General features: G+C 39.0%; 2 protein-coding genes across 2 annotated transcripts; both read right to left on the bottom strand.

Annotated features, from left to right (window-relative positions):
• Positions 1–4,656: 4,656 nt before the first annotated feature.
• Positions 4,657–10,314, bottom strand: LOC134656743 (3-oxoacyl-[acyl-carrier-protein] reductase FabG-like). Its single transcript, XM_063512259.1, has 3 exons — positions 10,037–10,314; positions 5,711–5,713; positions 4,657–5,147 (listed from the first exon to the last, which is right to left on the bottom strand). The coding sequence occupies exons 1-3, from the start codon at positions 10,312–10,314 to the stop codon at positions 4,661–4,663; spliced, it is 768 nt and encodes a 255-aa protein (XP_063368329.1). The 3' UTR covers positions 4,657–4,660.
• Positions 10,315–10,847: 533 nt separating this feature from the next.
• LOC134657084 (3-oxoacyl-[acyl-carrier-protein] reductase FabG-like) lies at positions 10,848–11,628 on the bottom strand. The gene has a single exon (XM_063512636.1). It carries the CDS (start codon positions 11,610–11,612, stop codon positions 10,848–10,850), a length of 765 nt encoding a protein of 254 aa, XP_063368706.1. The 5' UTR covers positions 11,613–11,628.
• Positions 11,629–14,197: the final 2,569 nt, after the last annotated feature.

Genomic DNA, 14,197 nt, shown 5'->3' with positions numbered 1-14,197 from the left:
ATTTTACTCATTCAACCATACCCAAGACCGGGCATCATCAACATGAAAACCTGTCCACTTCACATTCACTGCAAAACATCTCGAAACGCAATAAAAACGCAACTAAACCGCAGTAATTGCGCCGAAATTCGGATACACTTGACTCTAGTGTTGGCATATTCGAAATTTTCAATACGCACCGCTCCGGCTCGGTGGCGGGTGACACAGGGATGCAGCGTTTTGCGAACCCCTTCACATTTGACTTAGTTGTTAGACATTACTTTCACTTTTTAAGGTACCGTAAAATGGGGTGAGTAGGATTCGCGGGGAGAGTTGGGTTATGAATGGGGAGAGAAGGGTTGAAAGGGGGGTGAGATGGATTTTTAAGGCTACTGCTACAAAAATTATGTATTCCAATTTAAAATGGAGCTATAGTAATACTCATAATAAAAAAAAATCGATCAAACAATCTTCCAAAATCACATTTGTATGAAAACCCAACTCACCCCAAATACGAGGGACTACGGGGTGAGATGGGTTTTCCTGTTTATCGTCAAAGTTATGAAATGGAACTACCCAAAATAAAATAAAAACTAAAATACAAACGTCCGGAACACTTATTATATACACCATTCAGTTTGCATATGTAAAAATAAAATGTTATCGAGGTTTGAATGTCAGTTTTGCCCCTACTCACCCCATTTTACGGTACCTACCTATTGGGTTAAGTCTGTGAAATAAAGTACCGAAACTACGAGGGTTCGAAAATACGACGAAACATGCCGAGAAAAGATATGCACTGCCTTTTGCCCTTTGTCTCGTCTTGGCGGGGGCATGGCCGTGCCCCCAGATTAGTAGGTGCAATAAATTAAAATTAGTGACTTAATGAAAACTCCATACTTGAAGTCGTATTCGATATATGGAGACTATGGAGTAAATAAATATTGCGTGAAAACGCAAGTCATGCTGTTCAGAGGTTAGAGGACAAAATTTGTTTTTGTTTTGCATATTTTGTATTCATTCGTGAACTATAAACTTACTTACTTCAAACATTTTATTGGGGTCCCTTCGCTTCCCATAAAGTTTTAAGTCATAATGTATTGTTTGTCATATTGCCTTTAGTCATAAAACTGAAACCGTTAACTTTTAAGGATTTTCGTAAGGTTATCCTATAGATAGGTTAGGTTAGGTTTGTTTTATGAATTATGACTAACGAAAATGCGGGCAAACAATAAGTACATTATGACTTAAAACTTTTTGGGAAACAATTGAGACCCATTTATTGTAGGTACCTACACTAAATCAGGTGAAAAAAAAAATAGATTTTTGCTGATAGTAACCAAGTTAAGAATCATAATATGTATAATCTAATCGATTCATTTAACGTACAATCAGTCACCTGAAATTATATCTTGCAGAAAACTAACAGTATCTTATTTGTACAGCGATTACAGTGATTTATTAAATGTTAGGATGTTAGATTGTTAAAATAAGACAATCACGATGATGGTATCACTATCAATATCTGTAGGTATTCAAAAAATAACGATCGCGGCAAAAATACTTTTATTGATTAAAATTGTACTAAGCAGAGACGTCTGAATGCGATATTATATTTGTTTTAAATAAATGATAGCTACCTACCTGTGCGACTGCCATATGGCATATAAACAAAGGAAGAGATGGAAAAATTCGCACGGAACAAGCAAGTTTCGGTAGCTCAGTTGGTTAAAACGATCATACTGATGTAGGTATATTCGATTTTTCCTTTAATAAAAAACAACTTTTGTTGATGCTGACCGTTAAATGTGATTTTGGTATTTATTTAGGTACCTACCATAATCTGGTAAAGTCCCAGCCCAAGTTACCTAGGTATTCCTATTCTATGCCACTTCGTACCTCGTGAAAATGACTCAATGAAATCCGTTACTGACACAGTACGAAGAAGCATAGGAATCTGAACCTTGAGATTAGGATTTCTGCTAAAAGTCGGCTCACTATTCTTTCAAGCAATGAGTCACTCGCATTATCGAAGTAGATGTAGGGGATGATATCAAAAGATTTCTCATCAAAAATGTACGGCCAAAGCCGAGACAAGCAAGGATTATATTTCGATGGTCTTTGGGAAATATGTTGTTATGTAATTTACGAAATTGAATTTACAACGATTTCTCAAATAGTTTTTAAGCGAAAGCGTACGCTAATTATATCGACTATACCTACTATGTTGCTATATTAGGTTTTTATATTTTATTAGCACTGATTTATCTTTGTTTAAAGGAACAAATAATTTTAAGTTTCACGAAGTCTCACGTATTTAAAACTTTTTGGGAAACAATTGAGACCCATTTATTGTAGGTACCTACACTAAATCAGGTGAAAAAAAAAATAGATTTTTGCTGATAGTAACCAAGTTAAGAATCATAATATGTATAATCTAATCGATTCATTTAACGTACAATCAGTCACCTGAAATTATATCTTGCAGAAAACTAACAGTATCTTATTTGTACAGCGATTACAGTGATTTATTAAATGTTAGGATGTTAGATTGTTAAAATAAGACAATCACGATGATGGTATCACTATCAATATCTGTAGGTATTCAAAAAATAACGATCGCGGCAAAAATACTTTTATTGATTAAAATTGTACTAAGCAGAGACGTCTGAATGCGATATTATATTTGTTTTAAATAAATGATAGCTACCTACCTGTGCGACTGCCATATGGCATATAAACAAAGGAAGAGATGGAAAAATTCGCACGGAACAAGCAAGTTTCGGTAGCTCAGTTGGTTAAAACGATCATACTGATGTAGGTATATTCGATTTTTCCTTTAATAAAAAACAACTTTTGTTGATGCTGACCGTTAAATGTGATTTTGGTATTTATTTAGGTACCTACCATAATCTGGTAAAGTCCCAGCCCAAGTTACCTAGGTATTCCTATTCTATGCCACTTCGTACCTCGTGAAAATGACTCAATGAAATCCGTTACTGACACAGTACGAAGAAGCATAGGAATCTGAACCTTGAGATTAGGATTTCTGCTAAAAGTCGGCTCACTATTCTTTCAAGCAATGAGTCACTCGCATTATCGAAGTAGATGTAGGGGATGATATCAAAAGATTTCTCATCAAAAATGTACGGCCAAAGCCGAGACAAGCAAGGATTATATTTCGATGGTCTTTGGGAAATATGTTGTTATGTAATTTACGAAATTGAATTTACAACGATTTCTCAAATAGTTTTTAAGCGAAAGCGTACGCTAATTATATCGACTATACCTACTATGTTGCTATATTAGGTTTTTATATTTTATTAGCACTGATTTATCTTTGTTTAAAGGAACAAATAATTTTAAGTTTCACGAAGTCTCACGTATTTAAAACTTTTTGGGAAACAATTGAGACCCATTTATTGTAGGTACCTACACTAAATCAGGTGAAAAAAAAAATAGATTTTTGCTGATAGTAACCAAGTTAAGAATCATAATATGTATAATCTAATCGATTCATTTAACGTACAATCAGTCACCTGAAATTATATCTTGCAGAAAACTAACAGTATCTTATTTGTACAGCGATTACAGTGATTTATTAAATGTTAGGATGTTAGATTGTTAAAATAAGACAATCACGATGATGGTATCACTATCAATATCTGTAGGTATTCAAAAAATAACGATCGCGGCAAAAATACTTTTATTGATTAAAATTGTACTAAGCAGAGACGTCTGAATGCGATATTATATTTGTTTTAAATAAATGATAGCTACCTACCTGTGCGACTGCCATATGGCATATAAACAAAGGAAGAGATGGAAAAATTCGCACGGAACAAGCAAGTTTCGGTAGCTCAGTTGGTTAAAACGATCATACTGATGTAGGTATATTCGATTTTTCCTTTAATAAAAAACAACTTTTGTTGATGCTGACCGTTAAATGTGATTTTGGTATTTATTTAGGTACCTACCATAATCTGGTAAAGTCCCAGCCCAAGTTACCTAGGTATTCCTATTCTATGCCACTTCGTACCTCGTGAAAATGACTCAATGAAATCCGTTACTGACACAGTACGAAGAAGCATAGGAATCTGAACCTTGAGATTAGGATTTCTGCTAAAAGTCGGCTCACTATTCTTTCAAGCAATGAGTCACTCGCATTATCGAAGTAGATGTAGGGGATGATATCAAAAGATTTCTCATCAAAAATGTACGGCCAAAGCCGAGACAAGCAAGGATTATATTTCGATGGTCTTTGGGAAATATGTTGTTATGTAATTTACGAAATTGAATTTACAACGATTTCTCAAATAGTTTTTAAGCGAAAGCGTACGCTAATTATATCGACTATACCTACTATGTTGCTATATTAGGTTTTTATATTTTATTAGCACTGATTTATCTTTGTTTAAAGGAACAAATAATTTTAAGTTTCACGAAGTCTCACGTATTTACGGTGGCATAAAATTTACCACATACCTACCTAAAATAAGTCTTGGGAGTTACGAATATTAAGAGGTTTTTGTTAATGGGAATTACTGATATATTATACTAGATAGGAGGATTTTTTAGCTATTTCAGTACAAGTAAATATGGTGAAAATAAAATTATCATTTCAGATGTTTAATTAAAAAAATGTAGGCCATATAGGGTTCTCACATTTCAATTAACTTCTTCACTTCAACAATTGACCATTGTCAGAAACGTAGATGGAACCGGTGATGCTCCTCGCTTTATCGCTGGCCAGAAACGCGATGACATCAGCGATTTCCTCTGGTTCTCCAACTCTGTTCAAAGCTGTTACCGTCTTCGCATATTCCCACGCAATATCGCCGGCTCCAGGCGGCACCAATCCAGCATTCTCCGAGATGTCAGTCCTGACCGGCCCAGGGTTGACGCTGTTCACTCTCACGCCAGAAGCCGCCAGGTCCAAGGCAGCACAGCGAGTAAAGTGATCCACTCCTGCCTTTGACACACAGTACGACATATAATTTTCAGCAATAACTTTCGTCGATGCTACACTCGACACGTTTACTATATTCCCCTTAGTTGCTTGTAAAAACGGTACCGCGAGACTGGTAAGCTGGACGATGGAGCGCAGATTTGTGTTCATGACTTCGTCGAATACTTTCAAAACATTTGGATCAGCGACTGAAGCTTTCCTTACGATTCCAGCTGTAAAATTAAGCCTTCCAGCCGGTTCGGCGTGGATTTTGACTTATGCCTTGCGCTGGTTCAATGGCCTCGCCAAATCCACACCCGTTTCATATGAAGGGTGGAAAAAAACACAAAATATAAAATAAATAGATATGAGCCCTACACTCACCCCCGGTCCATGTCTTCAAGACAACAATGATTCCGCAATATTTCAATGTATTCCGCAGTTCTTCAGAAATAATTTGCAATGTGAAAAAATTGTCCGCACCGCACGTGTTCTTTCATTTGACCGACTTTTCCTTCTTATTACTTTTTTCCCCAAACGACATAATATATACAAAAAGGTGGGAATGAATGAGGTGATATACTTAATGGCGTTAAAAACTAAACATTCCCCCGCCCGAGAAAGGCTAAAGCCTTTATCAACAAACAAAATTCAACTCTAATAATTAAAAAACTACAACTAAACTAAAACAGTTTGGTATCGCTACCTCCACTTAATCTTCCAAAGGAAGCCTACAAATTTTAACAACCGGCCGCGTTAGGCTACCTGTTGAAGTTTTTAGACGTACTACCCTAACAACGCCGTCTTTGCCGGGTAGCAACTCCTCTATTCTCCCTAACTTCCATTTCAGAGGAGGTAAATTTTCCTCCTTTATAAGAACTAGATCGCTCAGCTTAGGCGGATCAGTTGGAGATGTCCATTTTCTACGCATTTGAAGAGAATGAAGATATTGTTCACTCCATTTTCTCCACGGACGTTGAGACATAGCTTGAATTAAGTTAAAACGACTCAACCGCGAGTTTGGATTATCCTCAAAATTGTACTCCGGAACCGAAAGCAAAGGTCTACCTATAAATAAATGAGCAAGCGTCAAGACCTCAAGTTCATGAGGATCTTGGGACACCGGGCATAACGGAAGACAAAAAATTAAGAACCGCTTCTCAACCTGGTAAATACCGTTACCAATTCGTCGAACGTCAAAACCTGTTGACCTATGACACGCCGCCATAATGAATCATTATTAATGATATAGGTAGCCGATTTTACGGTCGCCTCAAATAGACCACCGAAATGAGACAGCTTGGCCGCGCCATCGCTAAGCCCTTGCTGTACTTCCTGAGAAGCCATATATCTCCGCACATAATCCAAATACTTATTTGCACCCGAAGAATTACTTCCGCAATCTGAGCGTATCACACTCAGCATATACCGCGTCGAGATGTGAATCGCGTCAAAGCCGCGAGAAAACCTTCTTATTCTTGGTCAAGCAGTGGATGTCATCCGCAAACTCCTCCTGCTGAACCAGTTTAATTAACCGCTGCAAAGCGAACCGTCGCTCTGAGACTGTCAAATACCCCTATCAGTCTTTCAGACAAATTCCTAGCATTGTTGACAAACCGGAAACAATATGCTACGACCGCCAATAACATATTCAACCGATTAAACCGCGTAAAAATATTAACTTTGTCAACAATCCCGACAAAGTCCCGAACATTTACCTTCATCCGCAATCCAGGTAATGCATCTTCCGCATTATCCATTTATTCCTGGGCCAGGTCTCCGCATCACCTGACAACCAATAAAGACCCTACCATAAAGGGTGCTCAAGGAGCACTGATGCGCGACAACCGCAATTCGCGACATCAGCAGGGTTCATTTCTGAAGGTAAGTGTCCCCAGGCTATATCTAAACCGCAATTCACAATTTGTGAACTCGATTCCCCTTCGCGAGGAACCGCTTTTCCATAGCCAAAAACCGCTTCGTGGCTAATGGTACAGTATTTACATTCTCCGGGGCATCAGATAAAGAAGCCGTTATAGTGGCTGGACCTGACAGCACGTAGCCGAACACCGTTTTTGTCACCCGTGGAATATGATCCTTGATTTTAATGCGTCCGCTGAGTATAATGTCACCAAGTAGATCTTCACCTATTAAAATGTCAATCTGTCGACTGACAAAGAACTGCTCATCCGCAAGATACAGTCCCCGATAATTATCCGCTAATTGAGCCGGCAACGAATATCCAGGTAGGTTATAGGTAACTTCATTTAAGACTGTAGCCGTGGTCACTAGCACAGGCTGATCCGTCAGCCTAGGTGCCATGGTTAGATTAACTGCCCCCCTACAACCGCTTATAGGAGTACAGTTCAGTCCTGTGATTGGGACGTCAGACTTAAACCGTTTTAAGCCCAACTTCTGCACGCATGTCTCCGATATAAATGTGCTCTCGCTTCCTCCATCCAGTAAGGCCCGCGCCTCCTGGAAGTTTCCGCTGCTGTCCAGTACTCTTATTACTGCCGTGGCGAGCAGCACCTTCCGCCGAGATATCCCAGCTTCTCTGGCCCGTGACGCCATCAGTGCAGCGACTCCAGGGACCGCACCACCCGGACTACTGCTGGCCAAAGGCACACCCACAATAGGAGCACTTGAACTGTGAACCTTTTCGCTCGTCAAACGTTGTTCACGATCTGAACCAGTTGCCGGAAGATCGAAATGTAATAAATAATGGTGTTTAGCCGAATTACACTTGTAACAGTTCTTGTTATAAGTGCACTGGTTAATGTTGTGACCATTTAAACACTTGAAGCACAATCTGAGAGATACCACCTGACGCTTCCTAGCCGCAGGTTTCATCTCCAGGAATTTTTCACACCTAGCAATGAAGTGTCCGCCTTTTCCGCACAGTCGACACGACGACGCCGAACCCGCACCCTCAAATGCCGCATGAGCCTTTACCGCATGGCTCTGTCCACTTCCACTACGTCTTCCCGCTGACGTATCGGCCTGTGGCTCCGCACTGGATTCCAAAATCCGTATTTCGGTTTCCAAAAACTTTATAAGGTCCGAGAATGTGGGTAACTCTTTATCGGCGTGCTTGTCTTCAAAATGTTTCTTCAAGTTGCCGTCTAACTTTTGAAAATTAATATAAAACAACAAATAGCACCACGAATCAACAGGAAACTGCATCTTTTCCAAGGCCTTTGTGTTTTCCATCAAGGTATTTAAAAACATTTTTAAACCACTTGCTCCTTTAGTGGTGACATGAGCTGTACTTAACAAATTGTGCAGCAGACGATCCGCCAACAACCTTTTGTTGTTATACCGTGAATTTAACAAATCTATCGTAACCGAATAATTGTCCCCTGTGACCGACAAATGCTGGGTCAAGGACTTTGGTTCACCTAAAAGCGACCCCACCAAATAATACATTTTTTCAGTATCCGATAATGTGGTATCATTGCCCACCAAAGACTGGAATAATTCCATAAAAGGAACAAACTCTTCCACCTGTCCCGCAAAGGTAGGGAGTTTGACTTTAGGGAGAACTGCCCTATTCCGCGCGCTCTTAGGGTTGTCATTACCGCTACCGCTGCTACAGCTATTGTCCGCATTAGCTGAAGCGTTCAAATTAGTCAACCCTAAATGGCGTTGTTTTATAAAATAATATTTCTTGTTGTACGCCTCGTACTCCAGAAGATGACTTTCCAAATCAAAGCTCTCTATATCCGCAGCAGAGAGCTGAAGTTCATAAAACATTTCCGTAAATGCCTCATAAACTTTCTCTAAATCTTGAAACCGCACCATAAAATCACTTTCTTGTTCCGAAGACAATTCGGGATTATGAGCCAATCCATGCAATACATCAATACTACGACATGCCGTATGATATTTCATTTGAAGCAACTGTATCCGCCTAGCTGCCGCCATGTTTACGTTAGTATTTGAATACGAAATCGAAATAAATATAATCAATAGAATCCCGAACCCGAACAAGAACCACACCATGAAAACTACAAATAGCTATTATACATTATTTTTATTTCTAGCGTACCGCACCGCAATAAATCTTTAAATTGAAACCGCACCTTGTAATAATATAATATTGAGTTTTTACCGCTAACTTCAATATATATATTATGAAATATTTATTCCGCAAACTTTGAATGAAAATGTTTAAAACCCCTGGAAAAACTTTTCATCTACCGAAATTGCATTAATTACCGATAAATAATGCTCTATACCGCTTTTACTAGAAATATAAAAGCTTAGAAAAATCCAAAAACCCCACCTTAGCTGAGGATCGAACCCTCGACCTCACTAACATTAAGCAACTACTACAGCCGCTAGGCTATTATAGCAGTTATCAAACAGAACGAAATAACCCTATATTATCTGAATCAGGCGATATGGTAACCTAGCAACCAAACTGTTTTAATTTAATATGTCAAACCCAATAAAATCAATTTATGACAAATTGAATTTCAAAAATCCGCGACGTATAAAGATGGAATGTATGGAAAATGAAATGAAATAAAACAAAATCCCCAGTCAATATATATAAAATATTAAAAAATGTGACCTATAAATAAATAATTCCCCCAAAATTTTATGATATGAAACCGCAATGATAAAATGATTATATTTCGACCGCTCGAAATATAAAGATGAAAAGAAACGGGTGAGATTTGCCGAGGCGCCGACAAAGTGAGCCCGAATTTTTACAAATCCGGCTCGAAGACCAAATGTAAAATTAAGCCTTCCAGCCGGTTCGGCGTGGATTTTGACTTATGCCTTGCGCTGGTTCAATGGCCTCGCCAAATCCACACCCGTTTCATATGAAGGGTGGAAAAAAACACAAAATATAAAATAAATAGATATGAGCCCTACACTCACCCCCGGTCCATGTCTTCAAGACAACAATGATTCCGCAATATTTCAATGTATTCCGCAGTTCTTCAGAAATAATTTGCAACGTGAAAAAATTGTCCGCACCGCACGTGTTCTTTCATTTGACCGACTTTTCCTTCTTATTACTTTTTTCCCCAAACGACATAATATATACAAAAAGGTGGGAATGAATGAGGTGATATACTTAATGGCGTTAAAAACTAAACACCAGCGTTATTCACTAGAACATCAAGCTTTCCGAAGTGATCTACCGTTTTCTTGATAATAGTGCTGGCTTCTTTTTCATTGGCAACGTCTGCTCTAATGACGAGAGGTTGCGCTCCTTCTTGCGCGCACTTCTGCGCAACGTTGCTGAGTTTAGTTTCATTTCTGCCAACAATTGCGACGCTGGCTCCTTCTTTAGAAAACAAGATGGCGGTGGCTGCTCCTATGCTGGAGCTCGCACCCGTCACGAGAACTACTTTACCGGAGAAACTCATATCTGTCTTGTAAGAATATCAAAAGACGACTGGTAAAGCTAATTTATCGTTTGTGTGTAATCTCATTATGATAAAATATTGTTTGTATTTTTGCAAGCAAACTGATAAGTATAATCCACACAAGTAATACAAGTATGTGCGAATCGTATCGGGAAAATTGTGACGTCCCACGGGTAAAGATCCTTATGGGTCCTTATGGCGGTTGGCGCCTACGCTATTATTAACGCCGCTCAAATACTATTGCGGTGATATGCGACGTAAGTGCCAGCCACCATAATGTACCTTTTCCCCTTGGAACGTCACAATTATCAGTCCTGAATATACTTTTATGAATGTTTAACGATACAGTTAAACATCGATAACGAAAACAAACAAAAATATTGCTTCTGGGTCTCAGGAGGATAAGTACTCGTAAATTGGAAAATTAAGTTATGTCAATATTTATTAGGTAGTTTAGTAGTTATTACAAAATACGAAGAAGATTATTATTAAATTATCAGCGTTTTAAAAGTAAAAAAAAACTATAAATTATGCTAATTTTTAAGTATAAACCCATTGTCAGACAAATAAATAGATCCAGTAATACTCCTCGCCCTGTCACTGGCTAAAAACAACATGACCTCAGCTATTTCCTCGGGCTCACCAATCCTGTTCAGGGCTGTTTTGCTCTTGTAACTATCCCACACAGCATCGGCATTCATTACGCCGGCATTTTCCAGAGCATCGGTTCTCACTGGTCCTGGATTGACGCTGTTCACTCTAACGCCCGAAGGTGCCAGTTCTAAGGCAGCGCAGCGCGTGAAATGATCCAAAGCTGCTTTAGAAATGCAGTAAGCAGCTTGCGTCGGTGCGCTAAGGACGCGGAGAGACACCACGCTAGACGTGTTGATGATGTTCCCTTTTGTTTTTATCAAATGAGGAGCTGCTAGTGTTGTCAGATGGATCACAGCTCGGACGTTCGTTTTCATTATATCGTCGTATGCTTCGAGAATCTTTCCGTCGAGTAGCGAGCCTGGTTTGGTGAAGCCAGCATTATTGATTAGGACATCCAATTTTCCAAATTTGTCGATAGTCTGTTGAACTATACTCTTAGCTTCTTCTTCGTTGGATACATCTGCTTTGATGACAAGAGGTGTTTCTCCTTTTCCCGCGCATTGTTTTGCGACGTTACTGAGTTTGTTCTCATTTCGACCGACGATGGCGACTCGAGCGCCTTCTTTCGTAAACAAGATGGCGGCAGCTGCGCCGATGCCGGAGCTCGCACCCGTAACTATCACCACTTTTCCGCAGAAACTCATGTCTATCTTGTAGGAGTATCGAGAGACGATTGGTTACCAAATCGGTCGCCTCTAATCGCATTATGATAAAAAGTGTTTGTGTTTAGGTAAACTGATAAGCAAATGTTAGCCCCAAATTTACTTTTTACTTGTACAGTAAAGTTAACAGTGTGCAAGTTGGACGACGCTACAAAATAAACCAAGTAACACGTGTTCGATCGAGATAAAGTTCACCTTGAGGTCTTTAAACATGTCTTAAAGTAATTTATTCGTAAATAAATATAGAATATCTGGGAGACCGAGCTTTGCTCGGAAAACGTATACAAACTCAAAAATAAGCGTTTTCCCAGGGATAAGACCTAGCTAAATCGATTTTTCGCCCCCGAAAATCTCCATACTTATAGCAAATTTCGTCGAAATTGTTAGAGCCGTTACCGAGATCCCCGAAATATATACCTATATAAATAAATAAATAAACAAGAATTGCTTGTTTAAAGGTATACGATATAGATAGCAAGAGAACATTAGGTAGGTACTTATTCATTATACTATATTTTCGTTTGTAAGTTTGTGAAAACTTCTAACAAAAGATTCCCCTGAAATCCTTGGAGTGATAGTTCGAAATTTAAAATTTAACGAAACAATATCGGGCGTGCATAGTATTTGCCATTTGCCGGGTATTTTACGAGGGAACTGGGAAATGTCACAGATACTAGTTCGAGAGAAACATTGCGGCGATTTATTGTCAGAATACATGTTTTTATAATTTATTCGAAGTAGAAGTTGAAAAGTGTCGATCGAATTGATAAATGTCTTTGTAAATTTTGTAGATATAAGATAACCAATGTGGTTTGAAATAGGTACCTACCTTATAAATAAGGTTGGTGGTAAACCACAGAATGCATCACACGAGCAGAACGCCTGATCATTTATCTCCTTTTCAAATTTTTAGGTCCCTAATCCTTATTTATTCAAACTAAAACAAATAGGCACAGCATTTATCTAAAAATCGATGTATCATAAATAATTTATATTGATTCTGTGTAATGAGTTAGTTCAATTATGAGACTTGATGTCGTCATAGTAAGTAATCAGTAAGTACCTAGGTACCTACCCTAAAATTTCCACAACGGCAATTTCGAAAACAATATTGGCCCCCATTGTGAACAAAGTAAGAAAACAAAAGAACACCCACGAACTTGACCAATCAACAGCGTGTTCCTTTTTCAAAGCTAGCGGAAACAAAGAAAGCGTAAATTTCAAAATCGAACGATCAACGGCTCAGTGAAAAACAAACGCATGCACGTTCTGCCGCGCGAAGCTATCTGCTGTAACTTCGTTAGAAAACTCATTGAATTATGTACCTTGAGCTTATAAAATAAGGTAGATAATTGAAAGAGTTTTTGAATGGAGATACAGCACATATGTTTAGAGCGAGAGCGTTCCTTTTTCAAGTAGAAACATCGAGCGCTTTCTTTTAGGTTCTAGCGCTTTACGTATTCAGCGGGAGCGAGTAGAATTTGAATGCAAGCGTGCCGTAGACAACTCTTCTATTGTCTATAGATACTATAGATAGGTACAAGCCATCACTATTTGAGGAAGGATTGCTTTGAGTTTTTTTGATATCCCAAGTACTTAGTTAATTTCTCCGCTTGTAGCGAGCTGTTAGACAGTAGTGATCTCACGTACCCGAGTGCTCCTGGGGAGTTCTGTCACCCGAAGGTGGGTGGGTGGGACAGGATTCCCTGGCTCTGGCTTACCTTGACCAACCGTCCAGAGTGAAGTCAAGACAGCTACGTTCTCGAAAGAATAATAAATAAATAATAAATAAATAAATATTATAGGACATTATTACACAAATTGACTAAGCCCCACGGTAAGCTCAAGAAAGCTTGTGTTGTGGGTACTCAGACAACGATATATATAATATACAAATACTTAAATACATAGAAAACAACCATGACTCGGGAACAAATATCTGTGCTCATCACACAAATAAATGCCCTTACTGGGATTCGAACCCAGGACCGCGGCTTCACAGGCAGGGTCACAACCCACTAGGCCAGACCGGTCGTCAAAACGAAGATGTGGAAACATAAGTGGCGAGTTGGCTATATGTTTAAAGTTCAGTGACACCTCTCTACCCTGGCACACTGGTGTTGCCATTTAGCCATCTTAGATGTCGCTTTATGTGGGGGCCATCTTGTGAGGAAAATTGTATACCATTTTACTAGGCAGGCGTCCGGTTTTATATCCCCAGCCCAGTATTTAGTCCATCGCCTTCACTTCTTCACTTCACTTCAATAGCCTAGTGCATTTTAGATTCCATCAACTCTTAGTAGTTCTTACAACCTGGTGAGTGCTGCGTCTTCATGCGTCCCATGACAAGGGCAGCATGCGCTCGGTGTACCCCTTACATCTCATTAAAGTGTCAAAGGGGACTCTACGTGTTGACTTCGGCTCCACGCACGGCTCTCAAATGTCTGGAACACCATTCAAATCCGTGATGGATAACATACAATTCATATAGGTAGATATTTCGGTATTATTATATAAAATTAGTACTACTAACTACTAGCAATCCTTAAAAACACATCGCGAATCAC

This window comes from Cydia amplana, chromosome 19, assembly GCF_948474715.1.
Source record: "Cydia amplana chromosome 19, ilCydAmpl1.1, whole genome shotgun sequence".
NCBI lineage: Eukaryota > Metazoa > Arthropoda > Insecta > Lepidoptera > Tortricidae > Cydia > Cydia amplana.
Note: the sequence above shows the minus strand (reverse complement) of the source record. Positions and strands in the feature narration are given on the sequence as shown.